This window comes from Abramis brama (genome assembly GCF_963993115.1).
Source record: "Abramis brama genome assembly, chromosome: 2".
Classification (NCBI taxonomy): domain Eukaryota; kingdom Metazoa; phylum Chordata; class Actinopteri; order Cypriniformes; family Leuciscidae; genus Abramis; species Abramis brama.
Genome location: NC_139964.1, coordinates 18,554,546 through 18,571,378, shown reverse-complemented (window position 1 = coordinate 18,571,378; position 16,833 = coordinate 18,554,546). Strand labels below are relative to the sequence as shown.

The 16,833-nt window shown below is 37.0% G+C and overlaps 1 protein-coding gene across 1 annotated transcript; it reads left to right on the top strand.

Moving 5' to 3' along the window:
- Window positions 1-10,261: 10,261 nt before the first annotated feature.
- LOC311069565 (BEN domain-containing protein 5-like) lies at window positions 10,262-15,563 on the top strand (the record flags this gene model as incomplete). The annotated part of the gene is made up of 6 exons (XM_084092806.1): window positions 10,262-10,381; window positions 11,274-11,527; window positions 11,692-11,813; window positions 12,184-12,338; window positions 14,491-14,701; window positions 15,329-15,563. The coding sequence occupies 6 exons, from the start codon at window positions 10,262-10,264 to the stop codon at window positions 15,469-15,471; spliced, it is 1,005 nt and encodes a 334-aa protein (XP_083948932.1). The 3' UTR covers window positions 15,472-15,563.
- Between the last annotated feature and the right edge of the window lie 1,270 nt (window positions 15,564-16,833).

Genomic DNA, 16,833 nt, shown 5'->3' with positions numbered 1-16,833 from the left:
CACCCATGCACTCACTAACATCCCCTACGCCCACCCATGCACTCACTAACATCCTCTACGCCCACCCATGCACTCACTAACATCCTCTACGTTAGTGAGTGCATGGGTGGGCGTAGGGGATGTTAGTGAGTGCATGGGTGGGCGTAGGGGATGTTAGTGAGTGCATGGGTGGGCGTAGGGGATGTTAGTGAGTGCATGGGTGGGCGTAGAGGATGTTAGTGAGTGCATGGGTGGGCGTAGAGGATGTTAGTGAGTGCATGGGTGTTATTGAGTGCATGGGTGGGCGTAGGGGATGTTAGTGAGTGCATGGGTGGGCGTAGAGGATGTTAGTGAGTGCATGGGTGGGCGTAGGGGATGTTAGTGAGTGCATGGGTGGGCGTAGGGGATGTTAGTGAGTGCATGGGTAGACGTAGGGGATGTTAGTGAGTGGGTTATGGGTTGGAGTCACACTGTTAGTGGGTGAAGGGAGAGAGTGTGGTGTACAGATACAGGGTATACATGTGTGGAACGAATGGGTTGGGTTGAGGGGTACTTGATGGGAGGGGTGTGTAGGGGTGTGGATGGTTGTGGGGGGTATGAAGGCTGTATGGGTGTGAGATGGGTGAGGAAAGTGTGGTGGCATGAATGGGTTTGGGGATGGTGGGTGGGTGGGTGTATGGTTGTGGAAGGTTTGGGTGTGGGGGTGTCGATGAGTAAGAGGGGGAATGTAAATGTAGGTGTGCCACAGTGCAGATGTTTTGGTGTAGTGCTGCTATGTTTCTGTCTAACTGTTAGTTGTTCTCCCCTCGCTGCCCCACACATACACACACAACCCACATTCGACACAGTTTAATCTCGCTCAATTGAGTTTGGAAAGGTACAAATAAAGATCTTGTCTGAAGATGCTATATTGAAACATTTATGTTTGATGCTGCTTGCTGAAACCAAATGTAGAGGGGACTGGCTGTCTGTAATGAGATTAATATGTGGCACAAAACCAGAGGTTTGAGTAAGTGAAAAGTGGGGCTGTGAATCAAATCTCTTGAAAAACAGAGCAATCTCTGTTCCCTCTTCCACTGGAAATGATATAATGCTCTTTATTTCACCCTGCCATCCATTTGTCAATCTAATGTAACACTCTCTTCTTCTCTTAGTACGGCTATAGTCCCTGCTGGTGTAAATCAGACCTTTGTGTACCATTCTATTGTGCATCAGTACAGTTTCCGGCACTTGTCTCTCTGCTGGGATGAAGGAATCTATCTCCTCGCCTATGAGTTGTTTAGTTGTGCCACTATCTAAGACTGTGGTTTCCTGCCACCTCAGACATTTCTGCACTCTTGGATACTCGCTACATTCTCGGCAGAAGTTTAAAACACTATCACTGATTGAATGTTTTGTTGCGAAACATGCCATGGCTTTATGCAACAGAAACTTGTTAACAATCTGAATCGCAACACTTTTGGTTCCATGGACCAACTTCAACAGGCTGCCGTTTGAGCTTTCAAACACAAAAGCAGAGTGTGCCCACAGTGGACCCCACAGTTTCACTGACTTTGCAAGGTGAGTGAGGAGATGCACATTGAAAGTCATAGCTGTCTCTCCATAAAGTAGCTGAAATTTAACAACAAATTCAAGCAGCAGGATGTCTGCTTTGTTGACTTCTTCATAGGAGATGGACTCCTGTAAAAGGATAAAGACAGCTGCGACCAGCAGACTGAGATGCTTCATGTACCGAGAATCAAGCAAGCCCTCAAGACACGGTAAACAATAAAAAAGCAACCAAGATCTCCATTCTGATGCCTTCCAGTATCTGTACTCCTCAATTGGTCTAGGCAAGCGGGTAATGACATGTGGAGGCCGGATGTTTTTGATGCGATTTTCTATTACCCTTAAAGTGTCTGGTCTACCAATGTAATAAGGCTGGTCACTACTGTGAAGCAAAAGCTCTGTGATCTGTCTGGTTACGCCAAGAAGGACAGCATGCATATAATCAGGTACGAAGCCCCATACAATGTCAAAGTATGGCATGTTCATAAGTTGTGAAGGACCTTTAACACCTCTGACAGGCTTACCTTCAACTAAAGCTACTTCCATATCTTTTAGCATAGACTTTGAATCTCTGTCATGTCCTGAGGCTATCACCGTGTACTTGACTTGTCTTTCAATTAAAACACCGGGATGAAGACAGAAACCACACCCATAATACCCATTAAACTGAGTAGTGTTCTGCATTGTAGGTCTTGCTTTGGAGTCTACACAGCAGCAGATGCCAACAACTTTGCTTTTCACTTGAGCACCATTTTTTCTCCACAACACACCTTTAGAACTGAGTGACTTTGCTTGTTCTGTAAATGGTTTAAGGTAGACTTGCATAGATGGTTCATGGGTTCCAAACCACAGACCAGCAAGGATTACATGCTTAAATCTCATTTTGGGGGGCAGTTCATTCAAGTGTAGCTGTATAGGCCATATAGAGAATTTTGAAGATTTGTATACAGGGGACCCATCAGAATTAAAATTGTATGAAAAGTTGTTAGGATCTGAAAGAATTTCACCAGGTTGTGACAATTTTTCATACATGACTCCATCATAGATATCTGAGATAACATTTTCAATCCTGTTTGGCCTGTCAAATCGATAACTGAGGTGCTCCTGGATTTCTGGATTTTCCAGAAGGTTCTGGATCTGCGGTGCAACTGGCACATTGATAAAGAAGCTACCATTATTTAAAGAAGTGATCTCAACTGCTTCATTACAGGATGGACACTGTGTAATGTTCTGGTCAGTAACTAGTTTCTGTGTTCCAATGTGAGATTTACAGTTTCTACAGTAAAGATGAAACTCAACTATCTCTGAGTTGTTCTTGAATACCTTATTGAACATATGCTTGGACCCTGGTACTACATCATTACCAAAAAGAAAATTAATGAGCTTCAGCAAGTCGTCCAGTTGACAGCCAGTAATATTATGTACAGCAGCATGACTCATTATCAGCAGCAGAGCCTCTGCCTTTGTGATGGAGCCTGTTGATTTGAGAACTTTGTCCATCCCTGTGTCTGTGCCAATTTTGTGAAGTGGATCATCTGTTGGGGTTTCAACCTCACTTTCACTATCCGTTCCATCTGTATCTTCAGAAGATGTGCTAAAAGTGTTCTCATCCAATTCATGCAAATCTGACAAAGCCTCACCCTATAGAGAATTTCAAAAATGTATTTTAGTAAGATACAGGACAAAGAACTATGTTTAAATATTTAATGATTGTTAAAGCTGAACCATGGAAGATTTTTTGGTTGAAAAAATAAATAATTGAGCAAGCTCATAAAAAAGTCTCCTAGCCTTACTACTGAGGTAGTTACTGTTACTTACTACTGAGGTGAATCTTAGCAGCAATTAATTGTCATATTGAGCAAGTCATTGAGTCATTTATTCAAATTATTCGTTTAAACCAGTGAATCATTTAGTAGCAAAACACCAAGCTGAGTGTTGCTTTCCTTTGGAATTTAGGTGGTAGGTGAAATAGAACAAAAACAGTCAATGTTGTGTCTAAAATGTAAGTAAATTAATATTAACTACTTGTTTATTGAACTATAAATTCAATGAAACATTTGCAGTCGTGATGATGTTCACCATAACAGCTCCCTTAGTCGTGTTATGTGTTACTTAAGTATAATAAAGTGTAATATTTTTATAAATAAAAAATGTTTTTGTTATTTTATTTATATATTTTTACACAAAAATATATATATTTTTATATATTCATGCTTATTTTTCACTCTGTGACCATACTGTTCGCAATTCTGATAAATTTGCAATATATATTTTTAGGTTTTTGCAATATAGATTTTATATGTTTTTATTTTTTGATTAGTGCGCACAATACTTTTGGTGGAAAATTTCTCTCAAACTAAACCTTCCATACTGCAGCTTTAATTGATTTATTTTTAAAATACTGTCATTAAGTAATAGTGGTAAACAATCTTACTTGGAAGCCCAAGAAAAGGTTACAAAGGCTACGTTTACATGCAACCAAATAATCCGTTAGTAATGTGATTTTAATGGCTCAATGAGATTGAAAAGCCTTCATGTAAACACCTTATTTACTGGTTTTCGTTGCTAGAGAATGACGTTCTTGCCCGCCAGCCAGTACAACTGACGTCACATGCAAAGTATCAATAATCCTCCATTCACTGAATCTGTGTAGTGGAGCAGGACAACGGCCCACCAGTGTTTGTTTCAGATTCTCATCTACAGACGACTGGTTTTGGGCATTTTTACTGCGTGATAAATATAGACAGCACGGCACAACGGTTCATATGCTCATTGTTTCCAAAGTTATGACCAGAGACGGATATTAAGTCTGCTGTTTAAAAAAAAAAAAAAAGAACCAATGTACGAGAATAGTCATTATGGGCAAACAGCAGGAAACTGTATATTCGTGCAGTGTGCGCATGTCTCAAAATCTATTCCGATTTGAAGATTCATCAATCGGAATGAATTCAGTCTGACTGAAACAAACGGTGTGCATGTAAACGTAGCCAATGTCATGTACAAAATGCACTTCCTAAATATTTTTGGAAAATATTTCACTCAAAATGTAGGATGACTATTATTTGGTTTAAATAGTTGCTTTTGCTTTATGTTAAAGTCATTCTAAACCCACACTTACAGCTGAAAACCCTCCACAGAAGTGTTTGTGTGGGCTCCCACTGGTGGGAAAACAATACCTCTGAGTCTGAGGTAGACATGTGAGAGGGGGCCACTCCTGTGTCTGCATGGGGCTGTCCTGTGTCCACTGAGGTCTGGTCAACAGTGGTGCTGTTTATCCTTAAAGGTTCTCTCACCTGTCAAACCACACACAAGACATTCATATACTGGATTCAATTCTAGACTAATAGGCCTATATCACACTTCCTGCTTCCGGAACACGGAGTAGGGATTCAGAACTTCTGGTCAACATTATTTCTCGATAAGGATTTAGATCAGCAGCCATTATGTCTAAACCATCCGAGATAGACTGACCACGAGCTATGAGGTTGTGAAACGAAGTTTTTTGCTCCTGTAGAAGCTATAAGTTCGTATGAAATCAACCTTGTTTTAAAGGTCCCGTATTATGCCCCTTTTCACAAGATGTAAAATAAGTCTCTGATGTCCCCAGAGTGTGTATGTGAAGTTTTAGCTCAAATTACCCAACAGATATTTTTTTACAGCATGTTTAAATTGTCATTTTTGGGGGGCTCAGAAAAACGCGCTGTTTTAGTGTGTGCCCTTTAAATGCAAATGAGCTGCTGCTGGACGACCCAGGGGGCGGAGCTTCATGAGCTCACGCTCAGTCTGTCAGGACAATATCATCTCACAGAATCATGATAATATCAGAAACTTTCAGTATATAACATGATAAATACTGAAATTAATGATTTTATTGACACTACGTTATACTTTTGCGCAAAAAAACAAAAAAAAACGGACGTGGGCTTCCTAAACATTGATTTCAATCGTCTCTGGGTTTATTTCGCGTAACAACACTGCTGATTCGTATATCAATCGGTTCAGGAACTTCTTTTCTGTGTATTTTCTATTAGAAAGAGTAAAAACAGACTTTAATATCAATCCGCGAGCTCCGGTAATCAGGTCAACACAATGCAAAAAAGAGAGAGATGTTAGCCGCGATTAGATGTCTGTGGTGATTTTTTCTTGTCATAGCCAATATTTTTAGAACTGCTTATTTGTTTTGTAGCTTAGTATTCTGCCAATAATATTCAACTCATTTTAAGGACATTTTTGGCCTGCTACGTGTTATTTGCTGGATGATGGTAACGTAATGCGTTGTTTTGACATCTGACATGGCCATGGCTTCGCCGGCGACACCGAAGTATGAGCAGGAACGGAAAATAGCTGCTTGCTTAAACAGCTAGCTTGATATTAATCTCGGTGGAATTGAACCCAAATTATGATTTAACCGGTTTTATTGCGGATTATTTTCTGGAGGATGATTGTGATGATGAACAGGACACTTCTTTGACGAAACTGACGATGAATTTGACGGTAAGTTTTTGTTATTTTTTTTTATGCTAAATATAAATGTATACTGTCAGTGTCCAGCCAATGTAATGCTAACACATATCTGTGATGCAAAAATAGTGGATTTAAATGTGTATTACATTTGTTGATTGGGATTTAGTCAGTTTAAATGAATTACGTTTATGACATGATGTTTATTTGTTTCATTACACTGGATTGAAGTCTGCTTACCACCTATAGGCTGTTTCTTGTTCCTATGCCCTCCCCTCAATTAATCAGATCCAGTCTGACTAAACTGAAAAAATATTTTCTGCTATTTTCATATAAAATGCTTCACTATCCATTTTAAATGTGGAATTAAACCCACTTCCCATTCTTGCATGTTACACAATCATGTTTTTAGGTATCTTGCTTTGAATTAAAAAAAAAAGATCTTTGCTTTTTCAGGCAGTGACCAACATGATGAGGAGGACAAGCCAGTTTTGGTGATTGAACCCCAAGCTATTTGTCTGGCGAACATTAAGAGGGAACACCAGCAAGAAGAATTTGCTTCGAATGCTGGAAGTCCAGATGTGTAACTGAAAATCAGTTTCTCTTGCAACTGCAAGTATTTCAATGGGGAAAAGTGTTCTTTATTTTTCAAGGAGGGAGAGTTGCTGTCACTCAGGATTTTATTTTGCATCTAGACAATTTTAGAATGTGTACAAAGTTTGAGACTGACCTGTTAAAGGGATAGTTCACCCAAAAATGATTTACTCATACTCATACTCACCCTGATGTTGTTCCAAACCTGTATAAGTTTCTTGCTTCTGTTTAACAAAAAATAAGATATTTTAAAGAATGTTGGTAACCAGACAGCGGCACCTGTGGAAGTCAATGGGTGCTGTCCAATGTCTGGTTACAAACATTCTTTAACAACATCAGGGTGAGTAAATGATGACAGAATTGTAGTTTTTGGGTAAACTATCCCTTGAAATTGTATTTATTTTTTACTCCAGATTTACTCAATGTTAAACCGTGGGCCAGTAAGAGAATGATCATTTCAGAGAATGAGAAATGTTATGTTATTTAATTGATATATTATTGACATTTGACTGATATTTCATTTTACTAATAAAGTTATACAAATCATTCCACTGAATTGACATGGTAATTGTTGCTACGATCAAGCTCTTGTGGTACCCCCATTCGTTTCAATGTTTTTATGCTTTTAGCTTTTTGGACATGCACATCATAATAAATAGACCTGTTTTACAAAACTTTAATAATTTTTCCACTGATGTGTCATATATCACTAAAAAGGGGAGAATCTCAGCTTTAATGTGTTATAAGTCACATATGCAGGATAACTATGGATCAAATGTGTTGCACTTTTAAAAAATAACTTATCTTTAAATTGGAATTTCTCAAAAATATGATTTTCTGAGGCCGAATTTGAGCAAATCTTTGACATGGCCTTACTCAGTCAATATTAAAGATATCAAGGTTATATTTTCACAGAATGTTCTTTACATTGTGTAGGATGATTTTATGTAAAAAACACAATCACAAAAAAATGACTTTAGCTGGGTTTTCACAGGCAGGGTCACATATACTGATGAGTTTAATAAAGTTTATTGTACATCACACAAAAGATGAAGCGTCAGTTTTACTTCAGAAAATCACTGTAAGAGCTGAGTAAACACAGTAAGTTATAAGAAGTGCGCAAGTACATAAACAAATTTCGGTAGAGTTGAGGGAGCATTCCTGTGGGCGGAGGTTAGTCAAAAGAGGTTAGTTCTACTGACGTCATTAAAGAAGGAAGTAGAGGGATGTAGTGCAAACGGCAGTTCGATGTAGGCGACTTCTGTTAAATAAAATATCTCGCTTAGCATTGAACTTTGAGCTTTATAATTTTACAGATATTATTTATATTTTAAACAACAACATTACACACTAACTAAAGTTTGAAACATGGGATCACGAAGAACGGGACCTTTAAGAAAAACATGTTTTATCCGCGATCTTATGAAAAAAACCCTCAGCTTTCACGCTTTTCCACTTGAGAGTTTTCATTGACCATCCGAACCACATCGTATGTGTCTTCAGGCAGGTTGCGGAGAGATTTGGTCCAGCGGTATCTATCGGACTCTATCGGACATTGTAAAAAGCTAACCGGAAGAGCCGTATCCCTACTAAAAGACGTACTTCCGGTCTTCAATTTTTCCGTGACATGGGCCTATTCCGACTAAATCAACATGTGCTGTGCATAAAGTTATAATCCATGACCAGGTAAGGATTAATTTTTCTTATTTTTTCAAAAAGCTTTTTTCTCCTTTAAGGGGCGGCAATATTATAATAATGATTTCCTACAACAAAAGGGGAGTGAAATCTGATCGGCTCATTTTTTGACATGCTTGCAGAGAAAGGCTTACCAAAACAAAGTTACTGATTTTCCCTTTTCACGTTTTCTGGGTTAGTAGAAGCACCGGGGTCACAATTATAGCACTTAAACAATGAAAAAGATTTTTATGACGTGCCCTTTAATACAGCTGTCACAAGCAGCATTTCTATGTGACTTGAATGAAAAACTATTAGCTTTTTTCTGCTATAAAAATATTTTGAGTTGGGTAGTTACCAGGGTCTGAAGTGTGCAGTAGACACAACCATCTTAAAGATTTCTATATTTCACTTGATCATAAACATTATCCTAGAAACTACGGATGCAGCGAAATTTCAATATGGTCACTCAATCACTTTTGTGGTTTCACCACTGGCTGGCAATTTATAATTCCATGAGAAATCCAATCATAAAAGATCAGTGGGATATTTTAACTACCTCTGAATCTGAAGAGACCTCATTTATGTCCAAAAAGGACTCATCTGTATCTGAACAGGTCTGGTCTGTAAGCAAAAGGGCCTTATTTGTCTCCTTAACACTTTCCACCTTTAAAAAAAAGAAAAAAATTAATTGTTACAATGTGATTTTCTTTTTTTGCCACTTAAGTTATACACAATGAATGCAATATGCAAAAACAAAAAAAATATGAAACAAAAAGAAAACAAATATGCTGTTTACTACATTTTTATTAATTATTTGGGTTGTTACTCCATATAGCATAGCTACCACTGAACCTGAAAATAATTTACTTACCTTCAATGAGGACTCGTCTGAACAGGTCTGGTCTGCAAGCAAAACGGCATTGTTTCTGTCTTCTACCTAAAAAGAAAAAAACATGGACAATATGCAATAACTACATTCATAATGTTAACAATTCTTCTTAAAATTGTTTGATGACTGATCATTTGGCTAAATGTACATGGCTGACTGTAACAGGACCATTTTTTTCCCCTTAAGAAGCAATCTCTGAATTTAAAGTCAACTCATCTGGGAGCGAAGAAGGTTACCATACTATGTCAGAATGGTAGGTGATATAAGGTGATAATTAATAGCAACATATAGCTACCTCTAAAGCAGCCTTCTTCTCAAGCCTCTGACTGGTTGTGACTGGTATCATGGACACACTGCCAGGCTCCAGGTATGTTTTATATTTTCGTTTCGGCATCTACACAGAGAAATTCAAATATGTAACCTTATATGCAAACTAAAATATATATACTTAAAAAAAAGTATATATATATATATATATATATATATATATACATTTTTGTTGAGTTTTTTTTGAAAATGTAAAAATGCAGAAAGGTGTGTGGGATGGTTGGTTTAGGGGTCAAGTGTGTGTGTGTGTGTGTGTGTGTGTGTGTGTGTTGGGACAGATGTTGGATAAAAAACATTAATTACGTCATGGAGTCCCCACAAAGCTAGTAACCAGACTGAGAGTCTGTGTGATATATATTCTGAAACGGGATTGGCTGATTTTTAATCGTGCGCGAGCTAACTTACTAACGTTACCCAAGCAAGGGCATTTAAGCGCTCTCACGCCAACGGTTTTTTTCAAAACAACGACATTTACACATACCTCAGACATGTTTGCCTATGTGCGGTATTCAGACGGACACAAACATATTGTTCCCATAGAAGACATAAAAAAATTTGACCCTAAAAATTATAAACAGGATTTTTTATATCTTGTTCGCTGGGAAAATACATATTATCAAGCTCAGGTACTTCTCATAAAAGGTAAGGTTAAATGAAGTAAATTTAGCGTAATTATGTCAATTGAAATGTCTGTTTGAGCTAATGCTAACTTAGCTAAAAATGTAACTGTTAACTTACTTACATTAATTGTGGTTTAATTGACCTCCTCCAGAGACCCGTAAAGAGATGGAGGACGAATTGGCCAAACCATCCAAACGGATCAGAACAGCAAAAATCCTAAACCAGGATGACGAAGAGGACGAGACGGCAACTACAAAAGAAAAAGGAGAACTGAAGAAGAAAAACGTATGTTTTTAAAAGCTTACTTTGATTTTTAAATCTGAGAACATGACTTACCTGGTGGATAGACAAACTTTTCCTCGCGTTTAATGTGTAGAAACTTCCGGTTCGCAAAAAAAAAAATCTTTCAGATTGAACTCGAAATGATTCATGAAGAGTCATGTCGCAAATCGGTTCTTTCGAACTCAATCGGGATCATATACAGTACGCACATCAGTTTGTTTTTAATTAATATATTTTTAATGCTAATTATATTTATAAATTATTCGTAAATTTATATTTTAAATAATTTTAATATATTCCTCATATTTTTTTAATATTATAATTGTAAAGATGCATTCTAAATCTTGTATTTGCTATTAAAAGTTATGTTATTAAACCCCATAAGTATTAAAACCCATTATCATCCAATAACTTCACCCAATTTGATGTCTTATGTTTTTGACTGCTCTAGTAGCTATACCATGTCTAGCATGTGGCAATACAAAGCATTATGGTAAAAGTATTTAATGAGAATATATAATCCACTACTGTGTATTATAAGACATTACAAATAACCTTCTAATTGATATTATAGTTTTTGAAGTTGTCAAAAAAGGTCTTAAAGGGTTAGCCCTAGCTCAAACTTCTGTGATCATTTACTCACTCTCATTGTTCCAAACCTGTATGACTATTTCTTTTAGCCTCAGTCACCATCTTTTTTAAATGAACTGAAAGCAAATGGTGACCATCAGTCCGTTACATCCAAATATTATATAGCAGTATTTTGGCTGAACCTTTAAATATTGACAGTATAACCTTTTGCAGAAAGCTGGTGATTTATTACCAATTTTGTACATTCATTGTTACATTTTATTGATGATATAATAATAACAATAATAATAATAATGCTTTACAGAAAACGCTTAAGACAGTTGAGGCTTCTGAAAAAAGAAAAAACCTTTTGAAAATTCTTGAAGAAAGAAAGGCAAAGAAGAGAGAGGCCCCACTTTTTGAGACAGACCCAAAGAAAAAGAGAGAGGAGTGTTCTTCTGACGATGAAGATGGAGGAGTTGTACCTCAAAAGATATATGAGGATTTGCAAAGACGATACCGCTACATAAAGAAACAAAAACATGATGTGGAAGAAGAGCTTGAAGAATGCAAACATAAGTAAGAGTTTATGAATAATATATGCTTTCTTATTTACAAACATAGTAATATAATAAGAGATTCTTAATAATGAAAGTTTAGTGATTAATTTCAGAATCTTAGAATATGAGAATCTGATGAGAAAAACTTAAATTTCTTCTCTGTTTCTTGTTCTAACATTAAAGATGTGCTGAATTAGGAAAGGAGAAGGAGGATCTTGTTGCAGAGCTGACTACATACAGAAGCCTCAACATTACACTGCAGCACAACATCAACAAAGTGCTACAAAGAGCCTTCTCAGAAACAAGTATTGCTCTAATCATCTAAAGCACATTCAGAATATTTAGATATGTATTCAGAGATTCATATTCATTTGTTCACATTTTAGTTGCAATTTATGCTAAAATGCTTTAAATCTATCTATCTATCTATCTATCTATCTATCTATCTATCTATCTAATGTAAAGTTACAAAAACTTCATATAAATAAATAAATAACATGATTTATCAAAAAAAGGGCCATACCACTAATGTTGAACACATGACTGCTGCTTCAATGTTTATGTTGAAAGGATGAATTATTTTTTAGAGTGTATTATATTTAACTAGAATAGGACTTTACCTTTTATTTGAAGGCTATAATATACATGTCCCTATCATTGTTTGTTTGGTTGCAGGTCCATCTTTTCTTAATGGAACATCCACACCTGTTGAGAGCACACCTGACAGAAGACCAGATGAGCTGCCCAATAGTTCAGAGGGCATCAACACACCTCTGAATATAAACACCTCTGAATCACCTCTGAGCCTTCATGAAATAAAGGATGGAAAGGTACATTAGTGTCAAGGCTTTTCACACAACTTTGGTTTTCATTAAACGCACACGTCAAAAAGTTGAGCCGTGGGAGCAGAACGAGACTGGTGAAGCAATTTCTAATCAGAGACACCTGCACAATTCACCATTGCACATTACAGTGAGCTAGCCTAACTCATTATTAGAATATAATATTAATAAAAGCTGGATGACTAAATGCTATTTGACATACAATTAAATTGAAAACACATTTATGTGGTGGAAAAAATGCTGTATTACTTTTACTACAAATAAAGCTCTTTCTGATTATGCTATGTTAGCCACTTAGTGTAAAAATAGTGTTGTCTCGGAGGCATGGTAAAAATGTGATACTCCTTGTAATTCAAGAATTACAAGGAGTATCACAGAGAAATCCAGAGAAATCCAGAGCTGATTTCTCTGGATTTAAAAATTGTTGGAAACATTTGGGATAATGTACGCAAGTACACAAGTCAACAAAATATATAACAATAATTTGTTAACAGACAGGTATTCATTACTTCAATGAGCATATTATTTTAGCTTTAAATGATTACATTACTAACGGTGTGATTTGTATCGGTACATTTCTGAAATACATAACTTCTCTGATAAAAGATCACTCTAAATTGAAATCTAGACTCACGCATTTTCTGTAAAGCAGCTTTGAAACAATGTGTATTGTGAAAAGCGATATACAAATTTCAATTGAATTGAATATTACAGGTTTAGTGGTTTTTGGATATTTTAATACAAAAATCTTAAAATCATATTGTGCCTTTAATTCTAAATCAAAGCTACTGCATTTAAAAAAAACATGGGTGGTGTAAGGCCCGGGGAAGGTCTCACGTGTTCTGTCCTTACTCGTGCAAAGTATTGGTTGGTTAAATTTACAATACATTTAGTTATGTATTCTCTCATTAATTCATCTGACTCCATAAATGAAAGGTTTTAATAATATCTGTGCCTCACTAAAAGTGAGTGAATGTTTGACTATTCTGTTTAACTCTTCAATGAAAATAATATCAAAGTCAGTTAGAATAATCAAATGTAACAATTTATTACGTCAGGTAAATGTATCAGGCCAATTTCATAATCAATTCAAAGATAATCGATACAAAACATCAAATTCTCTGGAATAAAGAAAAGAGATGCATACCCAACATTTAAGAAATACGTTAGGCTGAGAGATCTATATCTCCCAGCCTAACGGACCCATCTGAGGTACAGGAAAGGCCTCGATCTCCCTGCTGCAATTCCTTAAATAGACAAGCCTTTTACCTGGAAACATGTAACAATAGAAATTTGCATGCAGTGGTCGCATCTTCATGGGGGTGTGGGACCATTTGCTTAGAGACCACCTTCCTTTGTAAGTCAGTTATCCATAAGCTCTTAAAAACCTTATTACCTTTTGTTTTATCTATCTGGATATGAGATATCTGTACCAGTCGCACTGTGACATTTTAAATGATACCAAACATGAAAATACTCTGTGATAATCATTCACATTAAACTATACATTTTCTTGGGTGATTTCAGGTGATCATCCTCTCATGAGAGAGAGGGGTGAGGGGAGAGGGAAAAAGATGTAGATTAGATGACTCGGAGGTGAGACTTTCGTCTCGATGGTGCATGAGAGCCAGTTCAAATGCTAATCTCCAGAGAGGTCCTTTTGTCCTCTCAGGGCCTGGTCACCCCCAAAACAGACTGTTTGGAATTTCCTAATTTATCAATTCTTACAGTGGTGATGATGTAAAAAAGATCCAGCACATTTAGATGGTACAACCTTTTGAACTGACTGTATGCATATCCCACACAGCCTCATTTCTGATTCACTTGGAATTAAATATGGCATCTACCCAGAATAAGGTTGCTTGACATGCTGAAAGGTTCCACACAAATTGTTAAGATCTCACTTGAATGACTAGATATCTTTGTAGGAAAAAATACAGCTTATTTTTAATATTGAGATCTTTAAAAAAAAAGCAGCTCTTATGTGGTAGCCAAAGTAGGAGTAACGTCACAACATTTACAGCTACCAACTGGAATATATTCTGTATATGTTTCTTTCTTCTGTAGAACATAAAAGAAGATATTTTGAAGAGTGTTTTTTTTCCATACAATTGAAGCTCATTTATGTTTTGTCTTGAAGATCCACATAGGAAACAAAATTTGGATCAGAGAAGAGGCATGGAGGAAGATTAATTCAGCTACGAAGGATTCTCTATATGTCAAAGAGATGGCTGTGGCACTGTGGGGGACAACCATTTTAAAGAGCAGAAGTGTGTCAGGAAAAGAGTGTCCCACAAATAAACATTCTGCAAAGCCTCCCCTGACACCCTCCAAGCTGCAAGTTTTGAGAGGTAATCTATTCATTCATTCATTCATTCATTCATTCATGTACTTTATGTAACCATAGTCAATTTAGTTCAAATGGTTTTTACATTTGTTGATATTTTTAATGTTTGTAAAACTGTCAATGTTTAGATATCCTTATTTATAGTAATCCATTTATACTCGCCTATTGGTCATTAAAATATCTAGGACATAATTAAACACCTTCAGATGTATATTTAATTTCATTGGCGTATAAAGAATAGATTACTTTACATAAACTTTCTCTTTATAATATAAAAAGAAAGTTTATGTAAAGTTATCTATATTTATAAGTAATCTATAAAATACTGAACACATTTATTCAAGAAAGGCAAACTATATTGTCACATATTTGTTCAATATTTCCCTTTTTTTAGAAGTAGTAGCCTACAGTTGACTCTGATAGTTGTTTCTTGTGTATATTGCTAATATACACAATAATATTGATTAGCAATATACACAAGGAACAACTATCAGAGACAACTGTAGGCTACTACTTCTAAAAAAAGGGAAAATATTGAACAAATATGTGACAATATAGTTTGCCTTTCTAAGTTTTACTAGTTGAAAAGTGACAAATTAATTTCTCTTCAACAAATTATTTCTCTTTCAAGTCTGCTTCAGTGACTGGCTCAAACAAAGAGAACCTGAAAAAGGAGAGAGAGAGAAGAGGGAGAAGCAAGTGGGATATTACATATCCCAGAAAATCCAAGACGTCATAAAAAAAGAAAAGAAAAATGAAAATGTATCTCAATAATTCTGTTATTGTTCACCTTTACAGTTACTTCTGTATATAGTTTTTAGCATTTTAATCATTTCAATTATTTTGCACATTACTGTTAGCATATCGATGGGTTGTTTTAAGGGGCTGCAATATCAAAATAAAAGGAATTTGTTTGAATGGTTGCCTGTGCTCCTGAAGATTATTTAAAGTATACTTGGAATTGTTTACATTATTTGTCACAATACCCAGTGGCAGGAAAAATAGACCAGTCTGACCAGCTAAAAACAGCCTGACCAGCTAAGACCAGCTAAAACCAGCTAAGACCAACAATGACCAGCTAAGACCAGCCTAACCAGCTAAGACCAGCCTAACCAGCTAAGACCAACAATGGCCAGCTAAAACCAGCTAAGACCAGCCTGACCAGCTAAGACCAACAATGGCCAGCTAAAACCAGCTAAGACCAACAATGACCAGCTAAGACCAGCCTGACCAGCTAAGACCAGCCTGACCAGCTAAAATCAGCTAAGACCAACAATGACCAGCTAAGACCAGCCTGACCAGCTAAGACCAGCCTGACCAGCTAAAATCAGCTAAGACCAACAATGACCAGCTAAGACCAGCCTGACCAGCTAAGACCAGCCTGACCACTAAGACCAGCCTGACCAGCTAAGACCAGCCAGGCTGACCAGCTAAGACCAGCCTGACCAGCTAAGACCAGCCTGACCAGCTAAGACCAGCCTGACCAGCTAAGACCAGCCTGACCAGCTAAGACCAGCCAGGCTGACCAGCTAAAACCAGCTAAGCCCAACAATGACCAGCTAAGACCAGCCTGACCAGCTAAGACCAGCCTGACCAGCTAAAAAATGTTCAAAACCCCTCTAAAACCAGCCTGATAAACCAGCTAAAGCCAGGCTGGGAGACCAGCCAAAACCAGCCTGACCATCTTAGGCTGGTTTAAGCTGGATTTTTCAGCAGGATCGCGCTTTGCGACATGCATAATGGGCATCTTTAATTATTAATTTAAATTGTCGTCCGGTGCTTTAACTAATTGTTTCAATGCTCAATCTGAGCGCTTCTTGTGGCTGTTATTAGTGGCAGGTGGAAATAGCGCAACGTTATCTTGACGTGCACGCGCTCTGGTCTAGCGCTCGTCCACAGTTGCGGTGGTTCGCTGCATATCTAGTGAGTATTTATAAAGACTGTTTGTCCTTTTTGAAACACCATCGTCACTTTAAATTGTTTACATAATCTCGAGACTGAGAGCGGCATTTGTGAAGTTATTAAATGCAACCTTTATCCTTATTTGGTCATTTGAAAGTGTCAGCAAGAACTGTCGTTTAATCAGTTAAGCTTATGACAAAACAGAGTGATGCCCATGGTTACCTGTATTGAGAG